At 49.1% G+C, this 20912-nt stretch overlaps 7 protein-coding genes across 7 annotated transcripts; 5 read left to right on the plus strand and 2 right to left on the minus strand.

The window, feature by feature from the left end:
* Positions 1–320: 320 nt before the first annotated feature.
* N7481_001116 (DUF3984 domain-containing protein) lies at positions 321–1913 on the plus strand (the record flags this gene model as incomplete). Its single annotated transcript, XM_057260335.1, has 4 exons — positions 321–326; positions 422–1259; positions 1332–1559; positions 1711–1913. The coding sequence occupies 4 exons, from the start codon at positions 321–323 to the stop codon at positions 1911–1913; spliced, it is 1275 nt and encodes a 424-aa protein (XP_057128167.1).
* A 1141-nt stretch (positions 1914–3054) lies between these two features.
* N7481_001117 (cut8/STS1 family protein) lies at positions 3055–4105 on the minus strand (the record flags this gene model as incomplete). The annotated part of the gene is made up of 2 exons (XM_057260336.1): positions 3055–3923; positions 4030–4105. 2 exons carry the CDS (start codon positions 4103–4105, stop codon positions 3055–3057), a joined length of 945 nt encoding a protein of 314 aa, XP_057128168.1.
* A 533-nt stretch (positions 4106–4638) lies between these two features.
* N7481_001118 (ATP-dependent RNA helicase MTR4) lies at positions 4639–7998 on the minus strand (the record flags this gene model as incomplete). Its single annotated transcript, XM_057260337.1, has 3 exons — positions 4639–4819; positions 4886–5451; positions 5518–7998. 3 exons carry the CDS (start codon positions 7996–7998, stop codon positions 4639–4641), a joined length of 3228 nt encoding a protein of 1075 aa, XP_057128169.1.
* A 328-nt stretch (positions 7999–8326) lies between these two features.
* On the plus strand, positions 8327–8695 carry N7481_001119 (cytochrome c oxidase VIIc family protein; the record flags this gene model as incomplete). Its single annotated transcript, XM_057260338.1, has 3 exons — positions 8327–8498; positions 8566–8598; positions 8670–8695. The coding sequence occupies 3 exons, from the start codon at positions 8327–8329 to the stop codon at positions 8693–8695; spliced, it is 231 nt and encodes a 76-aa protein (XP_057128170.1).
* Positions 8696–9170: 475 nt separating this feature from the next.
* On the plus strand, positions 9171–13364 carry N7481_001120 (Elongator subunit IKI3; the record flags this gene model as incomplete). Its single annotated transcript, XM_057260339.1, has 5 exons — positions 9171–11461; positions 11512–11777; positions 11830–11963; positions 12016–12295; positions 12349–13364. 5 exons carry the CDS (start codon positions 9171–9173, stop codon positions 13362–13364), a joined length of 3987 nt encoding a protein of 1328 aa, XP_057128171.1.
* A 616-nt stretch (positions 13365–13980) lies between these two features.
* Positions 13981–15576, plus strand: N7481_001121 (uncharacterized protein; the record flags this gene model as incomplete). Its single annotated transcript, XM_057260340.1, is given in 5 exon segments — positions 13981–13999; positions 14060–14273; positions 14501–14678; positions 14711–14994; positions 15009–15576. The coding sequence occupies 5 exon segments, from the start codon at positions 13981–13983 to the stop codon at positions 15574–15576; spliced, it is 1263 nt and encodes a 420-aa protein (XP_057128172.1).
* Positions 15577–16935: 1359 nt separating this feature from the next.
* On the plus strand, positions 16936–19332 carry N7481_001122 (S53 family peptidase; the record flags this gene model as incomplete). Its single annotated transcript, XM_057260341.1, is given in 9 exon segments — positions 16936–17147; positions 17208–17471; positions 17534–18004; positions 18058–18175; positions 18223–18313; positions 18361–18617; positions 18628–18993; positions 19055–19197; positions 19260–19332. The coding sequence occupies 9 exon segments, from the start codon at positions 16936–16938 to the stop codon at positions 19330–19332; spliced, it is 1995 nt and encodes a 664-aa protein (XP_057128173.1).
* Between the last annotated feature and the right edge of the window lie 1580 nt (positions 19333–20912).

Raw genomic sequence — 20912 nt, forward strand, 5'->3', positions numbered from 1 at the left:
GGTAATGCAGGTGGGGTGATGGATGCAGTGATGTTCCCTCGGTCAGACCACTTATAGTATATAGTAGTACTACTCCAGAATATTCTCAGAGATCGGGTGACAACATCTCGCAGCCATATTTGCCACCCCTCCGAAAGCCTATTAACGTGAAATCGAATAAAGAATCCTAATTCCACCTACGATAGTAACATACCGTCCGTATTGCATGATTCATTTTGAACCGAGCACGGCCGTTTTCACATGCCAACCCGCACGTGCAGCACCTCCGCATTTCTAGACATCTCGACAATTCCGAGTCCTCTTCTCTTCCTCACCACACCATGGAGGTAAGTATACTACTAGTATGCTACTAGTAACCCTCCATCACCTAACCCCGAGGCTATCAACCACTGGCACTGGCACCTATCTAACAAACCATTAGTTAAACAACCCAGGGGGCTTTCGCTCCCGACGCTCATACCCCAACCTCCACCACGTCTCCCTCGCTCCACTCACCCCCCGATTCCCCATAGACGACGACATCGAACCAACAGACTACTTCAGTCCACGCGACACTCTCGAACCAACAACTAGCGGATCCAAAACACCCCCACGAACTTCGTACTTCTCCAGCGTCTCCGTCCCCAGCACTCCACCCATCCTCTCACATTCGCGAAGTACATCTCGCACCCGGCACCACCACCGAAGCAAAAGCTCCAGCCGCGCCACAACATTCAGCGATTTAAACCTGCAATCGCATTCCAGGGAACTCTCTCTCCCAATCCACCACCAGAGTCAACATCAGCATAAGAAAACATCCAGTTCACCCCATATACGCCGACAGCAGAGCGAATCCGCCCACAGCCATGCCCATGCCCAACCCCACACCACCAAATCAGACGCAGAATGGATGCTCCGCGCCGGAATAGCCCTCGCCTCCTCGACCCGTGAAGAAAAAGGCCAAAGCTGGCTATCCAAGCGCGAAAGTTCGACCAGTCTCGTCTCCGAGATCCCCATCGACAATGAGACGGCGCCGCATCATCGGCACCACTGGCGCACGAAGTCGGGGTCATCGCGAAAGTCTCGGCCTGGGTCCGGTGCGTCGACGCCAGGAGGGATGACTCTTTCTAGACGGAGTTCTCGATCTAGAGGGACGAGTCGACGGGGGAGTCGGGCTGGTCTTACTATGACTACTTTGCCACTTACTACTACTACCACTACTACTACTGCGTCGACATCGTCTATGGTGGCGGTTGGGGCTACGGGGCCTGTGGCGCAGGGTAAGATTTCTAGTGCGGGCGCGATTACCCCGGAGGTACGGGGGCGAAGTTCAGCTGAACGTTCGGGATCAGGTCTTGAGGCTGATTTTGTGGATGAGCGGATTCGGGCGGAGATGGCTTCGTTGCAGCGGCGGGATGGAGATGGAGATGGAGATAGAGATGATTATTACGGGGATGGCGTTGAAGAGGATGAGGAGTACTGGGATGGAGAGGAATATGGCGATGATGAGTCCGAATACGATTATTCTACCGATGAGACGCCGGATGAATTCGACGAAGCTGATTTGCAGCGACTTACACGTGAGCGTGGATTTGGGTTGGGGGGGTTGGATTGATCGACTGGTTGAGTGGACTCTGTTTGGCGTTGAGGAATGGCCTGCTCCGGGTGTTTCGTCGACGGCTGCGACGCGCATTGGGACTACGCCTACTACTACGACTGTGACGTTTGAAGAGCCGCTGGCTGGAAGTAGTCTCGAGCAGGATGAGGTTCATGATAATTTGTCCATGGCCTCTGCGGAGCTGGATCGGTATTCTGATATTGATTCTGTCTCCCTTGCGGAGGGTGAGCCGGTTGTTGTTGAGAAGCCTGGGGAGGAGGGTGGATGGGAGGATGCGAGTTGGTTGTTCCGGGTTGTGAAGCGTGCCATCATCTAATGATGCTGATGATGATTATTTTGGGGTGATGGCTATTCCATTTGTATATACGCAACTTGTTTTTGTTTCTCTTCGAGTATCATCCAGCTCAACCGCGAAGGCGTGAGATCAGATTGGAAAACTAGCGATAGCGATGTTTTATGATCATTTTCGAGTTGAATCAGCGTCCAAGAATCAGCGTGCAAGACATTTGATATTGATGGCAGTACTTGGAAAATCGCCAGCAGAGCCACCATGGTTGCCGAGGTGTGCTAGAATCCTTATCCTGCGTCGAGACGAGGTCAAAGACTTGGTCTAGTTTGAAATACGAATACGAAGTAAAGGATACAATATTTAATGTTGGACAAAGGCGAAGAATCAGACTAAGTAGTACCGATGTAAATGAATTGTTGACTATACAAAACTCCAGACGGTGCAAAATCGATCGAATCACAAAGGAAACACGCCATCCGAGATCGCAATGAAGGAGAACAAATGAAATCAGAGAAGAGGATGGAAGGAAACGAGAGGTCGAGAACTGGGCCAAACCGACAACTCGAGATATGACAAAAGGGAAAAAGAAGAACAAGAGAGGTTAGAAATCGACGAAGTCGGAAAAAAAAGCAGGCGAGCTTTCGAAAATTCATTGGAAATTGAAAAAGGTGAGACAGGAGTGCGTAGGACGCAGTCGCCATAGCAAAAGGAATCATTCTCTTCCAATGGTTCCCAGAAAACCACTTAGGGCAACATCGGAAGGTCGGAGGGCGAAAGTTGGGGAAGATAATAGAAAAAGGAAGACATGGAAGTAAGTTGTCAGGTGATTCGCCTTTGCATACTATAAAACGCCAATCTGAGACCATGTGGATTCTCTAAAGGTCATGCAGTAGTTATCGTGATCGTGGCATACGTCGGAATATTGTGCGGTCGGATAAGTGTATTCAAGACCGTCGGGCGGGGTTCACGGCGTGAGAGCGAAGAGCGTGATGTGAGCGAGGATGGGAACGTGAGTCCATCCGGGTGCGATGTATGGAGTGTGTTTATTCCAAGCAGGGTTTAACCAAGGTAGTGGTGTGCCGTATTATCGAGTTCGAAAAAGGGGGTGTATGTAGGTGAGGAGGCCGCTGATCTGAGTCATCTGGCTTTCTTGCTTTTCGTGCTTTATTCACCAGGGACCGACTTTGACGGGAGTTCCGAGGCCATAGGTGCCGGAGAACAACTGGTCCCGTATAGAGCCAAGTTCGCTGCCGCCGGGGCTGTGAGATTGGGAATCTTGTGGTCCATTCATCCACCCCAGGCTCGAGCCAAGTTCGTTGATGGCGGCCTGAAGCTTGCCTCCCGATGTGTGGTTGTGTTTGGCGAGCTTCTGATCCCATCCTCCGTACTGCAGCTGGATGCCACCGCCACGCTTTCCTGCCTCCCGGATCACCAGGATCCAGGCCTTGCAGATCTCATCGTAGGCCGAGTCTCGTTCGATATTGTTCTGTGGTGTGCTCCAGCGGGGCAGGGCGTGGATGATATCCGTGGCTCCGTCCAAGTAGCTGAGGGAGACGGAGGGCTGTGTTTCGTTGGGAGGGAGGAAGTTGGGGGTGAAGTCGCTTAGAGCCTCGAGGAGGTTTGTGAGTGGCTGACGAACTCTGTTGTAGGCGTAGTCGGACTCAGTATTGCCACCGAGAGGGAAAGATGACTGGAGGACAGCCTGATAGTTCCGAAGGACCTGGAGGGTGGAGGAGACGCTTGGACGAGGAGAAGTGTGGGCCACCTCATCGGCCAGCTGGGGGTGACGCTCGCACATGGTCCGGACGACGGTTCGGAGGGCATCGGTGTCCAAGGTCTCTAGGAGACGGGGAAGAGCAAGAGGTCTGCCAGAGACATTTGGTCGGGATCGTTTGATGTTGCGGAAGGAAGAAGGGAGCTGACGAGGAGTAAAGGCGGGCGAGTTGGTAGGAGAGGCGGACATGCGTCCATCGTGGTCATTGCCATCATCATCGGCTTTCCGCTTGCGGCTGGTGTAGGATGATGAAGGTGTCGACACTGCAAGGGTTGGTCAGCTCGGTTTCCATAAAATGTCTGCAGAAAAGCTGTCTGGGCATGGTTCAGGCCATGGACTAGGGGATGGAAAGAGGGAGGGAGGCCATACTTATACGGGAGGGAGAGAATCGAGAGTGCTCGTAGAAATGAGGAGGAACAGGAGGTGTGGCCACCAGACTGTTCATGATGACAGCCGGATGGCAAGAAAAGATGAGCTTCTCAGAGAGGGATATGAGCTCTGAAGAAGAGAAAAAGGGCAGTTTTTTTTCAAGAAAGGGTGCCCATGTGCCCAATAGGGTGTGGTGAGGTGAGGTGAGGTGGGGAGAAAGAAGGGAAGAGAAACGGCGGTGGGTAGCGTTGCGGGAGGCAACGCAGGCCGGCCGTGCAGGTTTTGCTGGGGTCACCTTTCAACGTTGCAGACTGCAACATTTTTCTTTGACGAGCACACTTTGGGTTTTTGGCAAGAGGAATGACTAGGGAAAATTAAAGAAAAAGTAGTAGAATATTTCTAGCATGCTCCCTTGACGCCCATTAGATACAGCCATGGAGTTATATACAAATTTGTTACCAGCGAGTACTTGTACCTGTACTTCTAGTTACAACTACTTGTAACTACTTGTAACTATCATGTACTACTGGTATATGTGATACTACTAAGACAACGAATAATACTAGTCTTCTTTTGATTCCACTTAAAGTGCGCCTAGGGATATCGTATTTACAGGTACAGAGATTGAGCAGCCACAATGTCACGACGAATCTTCGTGAGCGCCATCTCGAACTTGCTCTCCAGGTCTTCGCTACCCATGACCTTGGCAGCCTGCGCCATCTGTCGCAGACATTCCTCCAACCGCCGGAAAACGCGGATCAAGCTACCCTCGTACACATCGGTCATTTTGCTAACAAAAGTTGGGGGTTAGTTCGGGTGTCTCCGCTCACATCAAGGGGGGTGGCAAAATGCTTACCAGATTTCCGCGAAGGACTTGCCGTTCGCCCAATCGTACATGACCTCCATGAGCTCCCAATGGAAACTATTGACATATTCTTCTTCGTTGAGGGCCAGCTTGGACTCTTGGGAAACCTTGGCGACCGTCCGAGCTACATTTTGGATGTCCTTGAGAGGCTTCGAGAGCTCATCCTTGGATAGCGGAGGTGCCTCCTTGACCTTCTCCTCAAAGACAAACACACTCATGACGGCGGCTATTTGCTCGGGGGTGAAATCGTTAAAGAAACCGTTGAAGAGCAATTCGCTCAGCATCAATTCATCACCCGTGCTGATCTCACAGGCGACTCGGGCCTTCATTTGAATAACTTCGGCATCGTTGATGAAGCCAAAGCGACGAAGCACGCGCTTGCGGCACTTGAGCTCATCCAGCTGCTGAATAGCCGTCGCCTCCGAAATCTTCTTCTTAACATCCTTGATTTGAGTGGTTGTGTTGACCTTGGTGGCATACTGTTCGTAAAGTTCTGGCAACCGAGGCGAGTTATGCAAGGGGTTGCCAACAAGACGAGACTCAAGAACTTCGATTTTCTGTGTAGTCATTCATCAGTATAATGTTATATAAAAAACAGCTTTCGTATGCCAGGGAGTACTTACCCTGAGCACCTTCTTAAAAGAATCATCCGTAATGCCCATATTTTCAATGGGGTCAAGCACCGCAATGCCATCTGGCATACGCCTCTTAATCTCGTCTAGATTTTTTTTGACATTGTTCCGATTGTCGACCGAAGTGAGATCCTTAGGGAGCATCATCTTAACGTGAGAAATCTCGCGAAGACAAGTGAGCATGCATGGTACAACCTCAAATCGGCACTTTTCTCCTTCCTTGGCCGGCTGAATTCCAGGAGGGAAATCCTGGAATGACTTGGTACCGACAGAAGGACCCTCGGCAAGCTTCAGGAGCACATCAACGATGTATGATTCGTGGTCAGGGATTTTCTCCGAGGCGTTCTTGGGTCTCCGCTGGGTGTATTTCACAACCACACCCCAGCCAAAGTCCGTACCCTGGTATGTGATGTGAACCAGACGACCGCCTGTCAAATAGGACAAAGAGTAATTGGGGTGACTGATGACGGCTTGTATGTCATCGGAGAATCCGTCAAGTTGTTTTCGCAGGTCATAATATTCACGGATTGTACCCTCGTCAGAGATGACCATGTTCGCCCGCCTTTCTTCCAGCTCATGTAGTTCCTTCTCGAGGTCTACGATGCTGCCAGTATTCTGGAACTGTTTGAAGCACCGTTCAAGCATATACTCTGGAGAGATACCATCCACACGCATAAGGTTGAGAACCATGTTGTAGCTGAGATGGAATGCGGAATTCAAGCGGTCCTGTTCACCGCGCACAATCTCCTTGGCAACCGCAGGATCCATGTGGTCATCCACCATCATGATCACGATACCTCGGTCATCAAGACCTCTTCGACCAGCGCGACCAGACATTTGAATGAATTCGGACGGCGAGACCCATCTTTGGCTTGTACCATCGAACTTCCGAACACTGGTGAAGACAACCGTCTTGGCAGGCATATTAAGCCCAATGGAAAAAGTTTCAGTAGCGAACAAGACCTTGATCAAATTCTCCTGGAAAAGGATCTCAATGGTTTCCTTGAGGATAGGGAGAAGGCCGGAATGGTGAACACCGACACCTCTTCGCAGCAGGGGTAGAATGTTGGCGATCTGAGGCAGGTCACGATCCTCCGGAGATAACATCTCGATAGCGCTATTGAAGACCTTGGAAACCATCTCCTTCTCGGAATCATCGTTAAAGGAAAGGTTTTTCAGTTGGAGGGCACCGCTTTCGCATTCACGTTTGCTGAAGCTGAAGATGATGACGGGGTTGAGCTTCTTCAGCATCACCATTCTGACAATCTTGAAGATATCGGAGGGGCCCTTATTCCCGCCTTTATTAATCTTCTTATCATTGCCCTTTCCTTTCCGCTTCGCGAGGGCATCGCTGGGATCATCGCCCCTCTTATCAGCAATCGCACCCATGGCTTTTTGAAAATTCTCCTCGCGGAAAGTTCCTTTCTCATCCACGACCAGGTGGATACCATCGCCACCAGCCGGGAAGAAGTAATGTTGAAGGGGAGTCGGACGGTAGTTGGTGTAAACGACGTGACAGGGCTGGTTGTGCATTTTGGTGCACCATTCGGCAAATTGCATGGCGTTGGGAATGGTGGCGGAAAGGAAGACATATCGAACCTTGTCGGGAAGGAGAATGATGGTCTCCTCCCACACAACACCACGATTGGCGTCACGCATGTAGTGAATTTCGTCAAAAACAACCCAACCGACTTCACGCATAATCTCGGAACCACGATACAACATGGAACGCAGAATCTCCGTAGTCATGACCAGACAACTGGCAGTGGGATTGATCGTAACATCACCGGTCATCAGACCTACATCACCAAACTCGGCCGCAAACTCACGGTATTTCTGGTTGCTCAGCGCCTTGATCGGACTCGTGTAGATCACTCGTTGGTTGTTCTTTAAACATTGCGCGATGGCGTATTCCGCAATCACCGTTTTTCCGGCACTAGTGTGGGCAGACACCAGCACACTCTCTTCTCTTTGAATAGAGGAGACTGCAACTTGCTGGAAAGGATCGAGGGCGAAGGGATATGTCTTCGCAGGCTCAGCAGGCGGCTTGTGCTCGGAGATGGGTACGTAAGGGTAATTCGGTGGGATGGCGACTTGATGGCGCACTTGGTGAGACACCGTGATCGAGGAATCTGGGGAGACTTGCAGTCCACCGGCGGTGATCTCAACCTCTTGTTCGGTTTCGAAGGTATCGGCGACAAGTGGCGCGGGGGCCTCGTCCAGTCTTTGGCGCTTTATTTCCGGCTGTTCATTCTCGGGGGTAGGCACATCGGCGACTGGCTCTGCATCGGCCATGGGTTCATCCGCAGAGGCCGTGTCGACCGGTTCCTCGACCGGCGCAGCGTCCTTTGCCTTGACGCTGCCGTTGGCTTGACGTTTCCTGCTCTTGTCTCTTCTAGAGCGCTTTGGGACGCCATCAGACGGTTGAACCGCCTGAGGCTTGTCCTCGAAGACGTCGAAAAGCTCGTCCATCTCCAAGGAAGAGCGTAGACTTTTCGACAGCAATTCTGTAGACAGCGACAAGAAATCCGAGAATGCTGTCTTTTTTTTTCTCGCAGAAAACTGGAAAGTTCCCGATGAAGCAGGCGGTGACTGGGAGAACTTTGAACTGCTGTATGGGTCACATGACCAATCCGGTCCACGTGACCAGCATCGTCCCATTCCGCACCTCGCGATGTTCATTTGGCCTCGCCCCGTCCATTCCCGATCGTCCGCTCTCTCCTCTCAGTACCTCCCAAGGTGGGTGATATTCAACACAATTGCATTACCGATACACCAACTCACAATTCTTCTTCTTCAGATGTACGCTACTCCCGCCATCCGCGCCCGTCTGGCCGTCACTGGCCGTCGTGCTTTCACCACCACTCGCACCCAGATGGGTAGCCCCTTCCACTACGCCGAGGGCCCTCGCACCAACATTCCCTTCAACCCTCTGACCAAGCACTTCTTCTGGAGATACTGGTCCTTCATGGGTAAGCCATCCGTTGCGATCCGTACTATATGCTGCGACCCATCTCACTAACTCGATTGCCTTCTTAGTTGTCGGTTTCGGTGCTCCCTTCGGTATTGCCGGTAAGCTCACAATGACCCAGAAACCCCCTTTGATATGTTGAATGGGTGCTAACGGATCTTCCTTGAATTAGTCTGGCAAACCTACAAGACCAAATAAGCTGTTTCACTAGTATTTCTCGCGTGACAGTAGTATGGTGGAAGATTATAGTGATGGAAGTTCTCAATCGGGCGTCGACATCGCTTGGAATCATGTACAAACTTAGAGAATGAGATTGGGTGTTTTGTTTGCACGTATCAATTATGCGATTGTAGCTGTGTAGCTGGTGTAGAAGGAAGCTCTAAGGACGTTGAAATCTGGATGAAGTCATTGGCTGAGCGGATGTGGAAAATCAAAAATTTGTGGTTCGGCGTTGAATTAGAATTAGGTACAACACACAACCTCCTTCCACCTCCAACTACAACCTCCCTTTTGAGCCAGTCAGTAAGAAGTGACTGCAAGTTGAGCTGGAAGGGAATTCTTACCCCTTTCTTCTCTTTCTTCTTCTATTTATTTCAGAGCATAGCGCTCATCCCATGGCGGGGTAAAAGAAGAGGCTCTCCACCTAAAAAAAAAAAGTTGATACCCGCCGAAGATGCGCAATTTGCGAAATGTCTGGCTGCGGGAAACGCAAATCCAGAGTGACCTGCCTCTGACGGCCACCGCTTGGGATATCTCGTCGGACTCGGTCGTGTGTACCTTTGGCCCAACGGAGCAGAGCCCTATCATCGAACTGCGGAGGAAGCGTCCTGATGCTCAGACTGATGACCAGGCCGATCTCCCTCTGAGCCGCGATGCGCTTGACTGTCTGGCCTCTTGGGATGCCCCATCCCCATTGCCTGATCTTCCATGTGATCGAATTCTGTCATTGCATTACTTTGCTGACAACCTGACGGCATGTCTAGTGCTGGAGGGTGGTGATATCATCATGGTCCGCGAGGAGCCCCTCCCCGGAGAGGATAAGATTGAAATCCTGGGCTCAGTGGATGTCGGAATCAGTGCGGCTGCATGGTCCCCAGATGAGGAGTTACTGGCTATCACAACCCGAGCTCGTACACTTCTGTACATGACGAGAGAGTTCGAAAACGTAGCCGAAATCACACTCACCGAGGCTGATCTCCAGGCTTCCCAGCATGTCTCAGTCGGCTGGGGTAAGCGAGAGACCCAGTTCCAAGGAAAGAGAGCCAAGGCTCTTCGAGATCCCACTGTACCAGAGAAGGTAGATGAGGGAAAACTGAGCAGCAACGATGATGCTGCCACTACGATCACCTGGCGAGGTGATGGCGCGTACGTTGCAGTGAACAGCATTGAAGAAGGCGCTCGCCGTGCCATTCGAGTATACTCAAGAGAAGGTACCCTTGACAGCGTGAGTGAGCCTGTCGATGGACTTGAGGGAGCCCTGAGTTGGCGACCATCTGGAAATCTCATCGCAGGCATTCAACGACTGGATGATCGGATTGATGTTGTCTTCTTTGAACGCAATGGATTGCGCCATGGCCAGTTTACTCTCCGTCTTACCGAGGAAGAACGACTATCTTGGGGATCACAAATCCTTCTTTCATGGAACATCGATTCGACTGTGCTCGCCGTTCGCTTCAAAGATCGAGTTCAGCTCTGGACTACAGGCAATTACCACTATTATCTCAAGCAGGAGATCCCCATTATTGTCGACCCACAACTGTCTCTCCCTTTCGCCTTTGAGTGGCATCAAGAAAAGGCATTGCGAGTAGTCGCAGGCTCGTCTGACTCCATTCTGGATCTGGAATACGCGTTCGATCTCAATCACGGCTCCACTGTCATCCCTGATGATGTCGGTGCTGTCGCTGTAATGGATGGGCAAATCCTTAAATTGACTCCTCTCCGTCTGGCTGGAGTACCGCCTCCAATGGCGCATAATGAGTTGAAGTTGGACTCCAATGCCATTGATGTTGCTTTCAGCCAGTCCGGCACTAGGATTGCAGTTCTCATGAAAGATAGCTTCTCGGTTTTCTTGTGGTCTTTGAAGAGTCGCCCAATTCCTGGTCCGATCTTAGAGTCAAGTTACCCGCTATCAGATTCCGCTACCAGTCGGCCCAGGCAGATCGCCTTTGTTAACGAAAACGAAGTCTTCGTTTTGAGAGAGTCTGCGCCTAACTCTACCGTCATCGAAAAAACCCTACTGGAGACTCGCGATACCGAGGTTGTCCATGAGGCAGTTAGTACCCGGTTTTCTTCGATTTCTCCAGGAATCGGTCACAATTCTCTATGGGTTTCGCATAAGGCAAACAAGGGTGCTACCTACACGAATATCTCTATCGACTCCGAGGGATTACTTGAAGTTTCTCCCTGGGCCGAGAGTCCGAATGTTGACACCCCTTGGGCCCGTGCCGTGTCAATCTCGGAGGACGAAAAGGTACTTATTTCAATGTCACGAACAGGCACACTCTATGCGAACAAGCGCGTGTTGGCAAAGAACTGCACCTCCTTCCTGACGACCCCCTCTCATCTTCTTTTTACAACCTCCCAACACCTGCTCAAGTTCGTCCACTTGAACCGCGTGGACGAGATGGAAGTTCCAGAAGATACCCCCGAAACAGATGAAAGATGCCGGAGTATTGAGCGAGGCTCGAAGCTGGTGTCGGTTATTCCATCAGTATTCGCTGTTGTTCTACAGGCACCCCGTGGAAACATCGAAACAATCTACCCACGTGCCTTGGTGCTGGCGGGTATTCGAACATTCATCGACCAGAAGAAATACCGATCTGCCTTCCTGGCATGTCGCAGCCAAATGGTGGATATGAATATTCTCCACGACTACGCCCCTCAACAATTTATGCAGAGTGTTCTGCTGTTTATCGAACAAGTCAAGAAAGTTGACTTCATTGATGATTTCCTTTCTCGTTTAAAGTAAGAAAAATTTGGCTGTGGTTAGGGATATCTACTAACATCATGATTAGGGAGGAGGATGTCTCGCAAACACTGTACAAAGACACACTGAAGATCTCCAAGAACGAGTCCGCGGTCGTTGCCCAGCCAGACACTCCAGCTGTGACTTCTGTGCCAAAGACAAGCAAAGTCAGCAAAGTCAATACTATCTGCGATGCTTTCCTAGCAATCCTTCAAAATCGGATGGACACTAATCTACAGAACCTGGTGACAGCACACGTGTGCAAGTCACCCCCTGATCTTGAAGCAGGATTGGAGCTGGTCGCTGGATTACGAGGTATGTCATCTTCCCATCATATGCAGAGGTTCGAAGCTCACAACTCCAATAGTCAAAAGCCCAGAGCAGGCAGATGATGCTATTGAGCATATGTGCTTCTTGACCGATGCTTACCGCCTATACTCCCACGCTTTGGGAATCTATGACCTCGAGCTCACTCTTCTCGTGGCTCAACAGGCACAAATGGTAAGCCATAATATGGACTTAAGACTGAATCATATCTAATTATTCCGAAAAGGACCCCCGAGAATATCTCCCCTTCCTTCGAAAGCTGCAGCAATTGCCCGAGACTCGACGGAAATTCGAGATCGACAACCACCTTTCTCGATTTGAGAAGGCCTTGAAGCATCTCTTTGCACTTGCTGCCCACGATGAAATTGAGGCATACGTCACAAAACATGTTCTCTACAAGGAGGCCTTGGAAATCTATAAGTATCAGCCAGAGCAGCAGAGACAGATCACCCGCCTTTATGCCGAGTACCTAGAAGAAAACTCGAAGCCCAAGGATGCAGCGATCGGTGAGTGACACACTAATTATAAGCCATAAGTATCCAGCTAATGCGATGTTTAGCCTACGAATCTCTCGCACAATATGATGAAGCTCGCAAATGCTATAAGCGTGCTCACCTTTGGCGCGAGTCTTTGTACTGCGCGATGATGGCATCTCTACCCGAAGCCGAGCTTGCCGCCCATACCACCGAACTGGCAGATACCCTCGTCGACGAAGTTCGCGACTATATTTCTGCAGCAACCATCTACTCCGAACACCTGCATGACATTACTACCGCGGCCAAACTTCTCTGCCGCGGCTCGAAGTTTGCCGACGCAGCTCGCCTGCTCACTCTACACGGGAAGAAGGAGATGGTGGAAGAAATCGTAGACTCCGGCCTAGCGGAAGCAATGGGCTCCATGACTGACCTACTCGCCGACTGCAAGAACCAGCTCAACGCCCAAGTGCCACGAGTCGCTGAACTGCGCAAACTTCGCGCCGAAGACCCTCTCGCTTTCTACGGTGGTGACCCAACCGGCGGCGAAGGCGGCGTCGATATCCCAGATAATGTCTCGCTTGCCCCGACCGAGGCATCGACACTGGCCGGTCGCACTATGTTCACTCGGTATACTAGCAAGACTGGACGGACGGGCTCTTCACGACAGACGTCCAAGAACCGCCGACGCGAGGAGCGCAAGCGTGCTAAGGGTCGGAAGGGCACTGTTTACGAGGAGGAGTACCTGGTCAACAGTATCAGACGTCTTATCGAACGGGTATACACAACTATATCAGAAGCCGAGCTGCTTGTCGATGCGCTGCTACGACGTGGAATGCGCGAGCGTGCTGCTGCTGTCGAGAAAGCGTTGGCGGACGTTATGAAGATGTGTGCGGATTGCCGCGATGATGTCTTTGAGGTACAGAAGGTTGAGGCTCCTAAGAGCGAGGAGGCTGAGGATGGGGCCTTTGAAGACTCCAATCTCCCTCTCCGCGGTGGTTCGGCTGTGCTTGCGGAAAGTCTTGATGCCCTTGAAGGCGGGGCGCGTGCCAAAGAACCTCCTGCTCTCAAGGATATGAAGAAGTCTTCTCTTCTGGCTTGAGTTGGACTGAGTGGGCCTCTGTTTACATGCTTATGTCTAAAAAATGTCGTATGATGATCGATGATTAGTTCTATAGATAACTATCCAACTTGAAGGATAACTCTTGAGAGAAAGTACATTATTGTTTACTTTGCCTCCTACTTAGTAGCTAGACCTAGAGGTCGCATGTCACCGACCAGCTCAGGACCTTGCAGGGATATCTGGGCTAGCGGATCGATGGAAGAAAAATGAGCTTCTTGTTAGAGGTGAACATATCCCCCTTACACCTTCTAATCTTTCCGCAATGCCGCCTCAAGTCATTTCTTACTGTGTATTCGTTAGACTCACAGTCTTCCCTGGCATCGAAGCTCTCGGTACCTATTGACAATTCCGAAATTCCCAGAACCCGTGGGCATAATCTCGGTAGAGATTTTTCCAGGTGGTAAACAAAGACTGCTCGACGTCATCGAGTTTGTGCCTCGTTCTTTGTCTCTTTCGCGAACCTCTACGACAGAACTGCGCCTCCGTCGACTCCATGCAACCAAGCATAAAAAGCCCTTCCCATCCCTACCTAGGTAGCTTATAGCTTCCTCACATCGAAAACCTTTAAATTTATTTCAACATCACGTTCGCAATAATGGCTAGCGATGATACTGGTATGGGTCTATAATTTCCATTCATTACTCCATTTAGAAGCCGACTCACACACAAGCTAGGGACCGCAAGTCTCCCATCTCTTCGAGACCTCACAATTTCCCAGGCAGGCGAAGGGCTGCGGACGGGAAAATTTACTTCCGTTGACCTTGTCAAGGCATATATCAAAAGAATTGAGGAGACAAAGCAACTCATGATCGTCATCCATATGGATGAAGATGCCTTGGAAGTAGCCCAGATGCTGGACAAAGAACGGGCCGAGAAGGGAAGCAGAAGGTATGTGCTCGGTCTCATCTGGCTTTTATTTCTTGCTGCTCATGTCTCATCCTAATCGATAGCCCTCTCCATGGAATTCCTATTCTCGTCAAAGATGAGTTTTTACCGTTTGGGTGGCAGAAATTTGCTCCCAAAGCCTCCTCTCCGTCGCTGGAATTAAGAAAAAAAAAAAGGGACCCTATGGAGTTTAATAGACTTCGACAAGCTGGTATGATAATATTGGGCAGGGCTAATCTAGATGATGACGCGGGATACCGGGTTGAGTATCCCGAATTCATCCTTCGTGATTATATCAATTATTCACGTTTCCTCACCCCCAGCGGTCCCGGCACTTTACCTGGATGTAGCAAAGGTTCAGCCGTGGCGACTGCCATAGGTTTATCCGTGGCGGCGCTTGGAACTGCCGTGAGTACCTCTATATCTTTTTCCTTCTAGAGAATGCTAATGCGGGTGTCAAGGAATCTGGGGCCATTGCGAATGCCGCTGATTTCAACCTCGTTGGTTTTAAACCCACAACGCGGTCTATGATGAAGTCTGGCTATTTTAGGTTTTCACCACAAGGAACGCCTACTATAGGGATCCTTGCGAAAACTGTCAAAGATACTGTTGATATCATGGCCGGTATATATGAACAATACGAGCACAATGAGTGGAGTTCGAGAATTCCATCGGACCAAGCACCCGAATGGGACGAAATTTATGAAGGGAGTTTACTATTGGTGTTTCTCGGAATAGCTTTGATTCGGACCCATACCCCCAAGTTATGGAATCATTCGAGGCTGCTCTGAAGACTCTAGCCTTGAGTGGAGCAACAGTCGTGGAGAATGCGAACGACCAGGGGACCAGTGAGCTCAAAAAGCTCAAGGCGCAAGTCAAAAGCCTTGTTCAATCGTCAGAGTTTAAAGAAGACGTGTTCAAATGTTTAACAAGACGGGGAAATGACTCCAACAATCCTGAAAATGCGCAAAGAGTTTATTACCTTGTCAGGAGATGCCCAAACGAGGAGCCCACAGAGAGAGAACTAAATAAGATGTTATGGACTCGCACAACACGTATTGCTGCAAATAAGGAGGAATACACAAAGGTACTCGAAAAGGCCCTCATCATCAGCAAAAATCAAGGCATCTGGGCAACGATAAAAAAGCACCGTCTCGATATGTTCGTTATTCCATCGTCTGATGAGGGCGTTACACTCGAGCTTGCCGCGCAAGAAAATGCTCCTGTGATGTCTGTGCCCCTGGTGTTTTTTCCAGACGGCTTCCAACGTAAATATACATATGAAATAACCCCTAAAATACCATGAGTGAAACTAGGTAAAGATAAGATGTCCCATAACAATTACTTACTTCAAGTAGATATAGTTTGTTGCTCATCGGTGGCCCATTCAAGGACATGTTTTTGTTTCCGGTGGCTCATGCCTTTGAGCAGTTGGCGGCTGTGCGAGGCCAGGAACCAGGCCCCAGAAGACCGCTCTCAAAAACGGAATTGGTAGACGTTCAGCCACTCACCAGCGATATGAGCGAACTTCAAATCGATCAAATAGATTAATATGTTCCCATCCCCCCTTTCTTGCTCTATTATCTTGTCTTTTACATCATGGAAACTTCCATTTGGGATCAATGGTTGACTCAAAATTTAGTTATGCGGGGAAAACAACGTTATCTCAACGAAAATTGATCCTAAGTTTGATGGGAAACAAAGTCAGTTTCCTGCATCTGGTTTCTAGCACAACTTTGAAAATGTCGGCCGGTGGGAATAAAAAAAAAAACAATCAGATTTCCTTATTATCACTGTATGGTTGTTCACCGACAGGTATAAGGATAATTTAACTAGCACAACACAACTATGGCCCCAGCCTAGAACTTAAAGTAATACTAACTACGAGTAGCACCGAGACACGCCTAGGCTCAGAGGATTAGACCACTAGAGACTCGTCTATGTAGTTACATCGTTCAAAATCTCCTCCTTAAATTACCAATAGCCTTCGCAACCCTGCCAGTGGGATTCGCTTAGCGATTCCCCTCAATTGTGCCATTTCACCAGCAGCCAGCCCCGTTGGAGAGCCGGCGAGCTAAATGTTTCCAACCGTCGGACCTCCGCCCTTTAGCCCTTGCATGGATCCCATGGCCAACCCCCTGAAGATAAAGCCCCCACTTGGCGGCATTTTTAGCACACAGTTTGGCGAGATGGTAGGAGCGGGGGTGATAAGTATCTCGCAAGCCCACCAATCCCGATGGTACATTGCGCATCGCCAGCAGCCACTCTAGCCTAGAGTGGAGCGATTCCCAAAAGTTATTCTCCACTGTCTATTGCTTAACTTTGAAGCCATGCAAAATCAACGCATGATGCCTGTTGCTTTAGCGCACTCCCCTCACTAAGCACCTATTAGGCTATCGTCGGCAAATTATTTTGTTATGTCTCATAATCCCATGCAGATACTCCTCCCGCCCAGACCAATCAAGTCCATCGCCGGGGAAATTAGTAAATTGCACCCGGCATGTCTGGATAGCTGAGATAGGGACAATTTTGTTTATGAACATGGATGATAAATGGTCCATGCGAGTCCCGTTACATCGCCCGTTTATGTATTTATAGTGTCGTCTGCCCCAATTGTATCGTTGCAGCTACCTGTCTTTCTGTTACAGTACTATCTTACCTTATAATGCTGTTCCGCCAGTTCTGCGCCGTTTTGGCCGCTGCAGCACTGTCTGGCGCTGCCCCAGCTCCCGTCAAACATGTTTTGCACGAAAAAAGAGAGGAAAGGTCATTAGACTGGGTGAAGGGTGATCGAGTTGAAAGTAATGCGATATTGCCCGTGCGCATTGGATTGACCCAGAATAATCTAGAAAAGGGATATGATTATTTGATGGATGTGTATGCACTTGAGAATCAAAGCATCAAAGCTGATAAATGGATGTGCTAATATTTTCTTAGATCAAATCCCGAATCCTCGAAATATGGGAAGTATTGGTCTGCCGATGAAGTGCATGACATGTTTGCGCCTTCAAGCCAGACAGTCGAAGATGTCCGCGAATGGCTCCACTCTGTGGGAATCGATCCATCTCGGGTTGTTCATTCAGACAACAAGGGTTGGATCGCATTCGACGCCTATGCTCATGAGGCCGAGAGGCTGTTTATGACGGAATTCTACGAGCACAAGCATACTGCGAGCCAGAGCATGAAGATTGGATGCGACGAGTACGTCAACATAACACCCTCCCAAAGCTGAGCCTCCATCCCATGCTGATTTTGATACGCAGGTATCATGTTCCGGGCCATATTCAAGGACACATTGACTACATAACCCCTGGTGTCAAATTGACCCCCGTCATGAGGAAACACAAGAAGGCCAAACGCGCCTCTCACCTTGCCCACAGCGACCCCATTCTGGAAGGGGTCTCGTTTGAAGAAGCAAAATACTCGATTCCTGCTAAAGCCATGTCCCTTTCTGCGGATTTACAAGGATGTGGGTATAATATGACACCAACCTGCATCAAGGCTCTATACGGAATCCCGAAAGCCACCAAGGCTTCCAAGAAAAACTCGCTAGGTCTTTATGAACAGGGCGACTATTTTGCGAAATCAGATTTGGACTTGTTCTTCAAGGCTCACGCTCCTTGGGTCCCCCAGGGTACATACCCCATCCCTGCTTTGATCGATGGAGCCAATTTCTCTGTGCCTTCCTACAGCTCTCTCAACACCGGGGAGTCGAACATTGACATTGACTTGGCGTGAGTCAATATCTTGAGAATCATTGCATCACTTAATACTGACGAATTACAAGTTATTCATTGATCTATCCCCAATCTGTGACTCTTTATCAGGTGGATGATCAACTCTATGAGCCGGAGGAAGTTGCGACTACCAATCTTTTTAACACCTTCCTTGATGCTCTCGATGGGGTACGTTTAAATTGTGTCAGTTTCTTTCATCGCTGACTCTTTCATAGTCATATTGTACGTATAGCGCGTATGGAGAGACTGGAAACAACCCAGACATCGATCCTGTCTATCCCGACAATCGGGAAGGAGGCTACAAGGGTACATATTCTACCATTCATTTTTCTTTCCATTACTGACTCTTGCAGGAAAACTCCAATGCGGTGTCTACAAGCCAACGAACGTCATCAGCGCCTCATACGGTCAATCCGAAGCGGATCTCCCTATCAGCTACACCAAAAGGCAATGTAACGAGTTCATGAAACTCGGTCTCCAGGGCCACTCCATCCTATTCGCATCTGGAGATTACGGCGTCGCATCATTCGCAGGAGATGGTGGTGCCAACGGCTGCTTGGGTCCCGAACAAAAGGTTTTCAACCCACAATACCCATCCAACTGTCCCTATGTGACCTCAGTCGGGGGGGACCATGATATATCCGGATCAAACAGTTGAAGATGCCGAGAGTGTAATGCACGCCAATCTCGGGGGCACAGCGACTAATTTCAGTAGCTCCGGCGGGTTCTCGAATTACTTCCCCCAGCCTCATTACCAGAAGGCCACCGTCAAGAAATACTTTGAAAAGGCTGATCTGTCCTACCCATATTACTCAGAGTTCAGCGTTGATGTCAACACAACCAAGGGTCTCTACAACAGGATCGGCCGTGCCTACCCGGATGTTTCTGCGAATGGCGCTCGCTTCCCAGCATATACCGGTGGGAAAGCTCTTCATTATTACGGGGCGAGTTTGGCTTCGCCATTGTTTGCCTCAGTTTTGAATCTGGTATGTTCTCAGTCCTTCTCGTGGTCAATCGCCTTTTCTGTCACTAAGACTTGGTTCCTAGATCAACGAGGAGCGTATTGCGAAGGGCAAAGGCCCTGTTGGGTTCATTAATCCTGTGCTTTATGCGCACCCCGAGATTCTTAATGACATTACCAATGGTACAAATGCTGGTTGTGGTACATATGGCTTTAGTGCCATCGAGGGGTGAGTTCGAAACTATTATATTCTGTCGGGTACGCAGAGGGGATGGCTGACTAGAGACACAGATGGGATCCGGCCACTGGCCTGGGTACGCCCAACTACCCGAAGATGAAGAAGTTCTTTTTGTCTCTGCCATAAAATATGGATAAATGAGAGGAAAAACCGGGCATACATTTCTCGATACGCTGTATTTATGCTGGTATTGATGTGCCAGTGATGGTGTAAATAATCGAGCTTAGTATATATATATATTTTAAAGAGATGGGGGATTTTCAACCTTGGAAGACTAGTACTATCTGCTCCAGCAGCAAGGTCACTGGACTATTTACCGCAATATCTGCCTAGATACTACTAGGTAGGTGTCCATCAGAGATCTCCCTGCTAAAAACAAATAAAGTGCACCCCTTCAAGTGCAATACAAAAGGATTCACCCCTCCCATAACCACGATCTCTTAGTACTAGAAAAAAGATTACGTTTTATACAATAGTACATCAATATCTTCCATCTGGAGGGGGCCGGTGTTTTCGACAATTAACATACCGAGGTCAAAAACAGGTCCCTTCGTAGGTTCATGTATGGTCTTATCATCTGTGTCAACTTCGGTCTTTCTGCTGAGAGGATATGGATGATAGCATATGGGTCGAAGCAAATAGTACCAGAGATGAATGATCGGATGAAGCTATCTAGTAGCATTAAGTTCCAACTACACAAAGTGGTGCTGCTGCGGAATGATTGGGTTATTAGAGCCTAATTCTCCCAACACTTTCTTCCCCTACACTTCTCGGTATCTTTGAGATTGCTGCTTCTCCGCCTCTGACCACATTGTCAGGGTTGTACTCCTCGAAGTTTCCTTCCTTCGGGATCTGACGAGTTGGGGTACCCCTGGTTTTTCAGGGCGTGCCCTCGGCGATTTTCAGGGCTTCGCCGCTGCTTCTGGGTGTTGTAGCAGATTCGTAGATTAGGCTCAATAGCTGTCGCCTGGTGTAAGATCGAACGGTATTGGCAGTGCAACCTGTCATTTGAGATTAGATTTTGTTGCTTTTCAGACACGTAAATACATATTGTGGCCGATATAGGTGGCGATCCGGGTGTAGTCGAGCCTAACACCATGTTCACGTAGTTGTTTCACAATCGCTAAAAGGAGCTAACTTAATGAGTTGGGGTTCGTTGCTTTAGTGGAGAGACAAGGATGACTTATCTTAGACATTTCAAGTTCTACTTCGTCTGGGTTGGTAGGCGTGATGAGTCGACGGACAGAAATAGAAAATACTCAGGGATTTCTGTGGGGAAGTTTGGAATGAGTTTGATGGGAAAGAAGGTGGGAGAGTACATAGGGAAGGAAACAAATTTTCAATTTGCCATTCAAGAAACCCATAGGCAATATTATAACCAGTGAGTGTGTTTATTTCAATTTCGAATCATGGTTACCAACCCTAAGATCAATATGGTCTCCATGGTAATATCATGAAGAATATTATCTATAATATGCTTATACTCTGTTTCTATATTATAGTGTTTTTGAGTTTCATCTTAGGTGCCCTAGGAATTACTAGTAATAAAAAGTATTCATATAACATCTTCCCACTATTTATGCATATTAATTTACTCCGGGTTTCAAGTTACATTCTTTTGCCCTTTTTGCTTTGATGTCTGTGCTTTTATCATTCATGCGGGTTAATTTAGTCGGCTAGAATCCACGGATCGTTCTCTCTTTGCA

This window comes from Penicillium waksmanii (genome assembly GCF_028829765.1).
Source record: "Penicillium waksmanii strain IBT 27052 chromosome Unknown utg000001l:1.0-4852451.0:1.0-4856178.0, whole genome shotgun sequence".
NCBI lineage: Eukaryota > Fungi > Ascomycota > Eurotiomycetes > Eurotiales > Aspergillaceae > Penicillium > Penicillium waksmanii.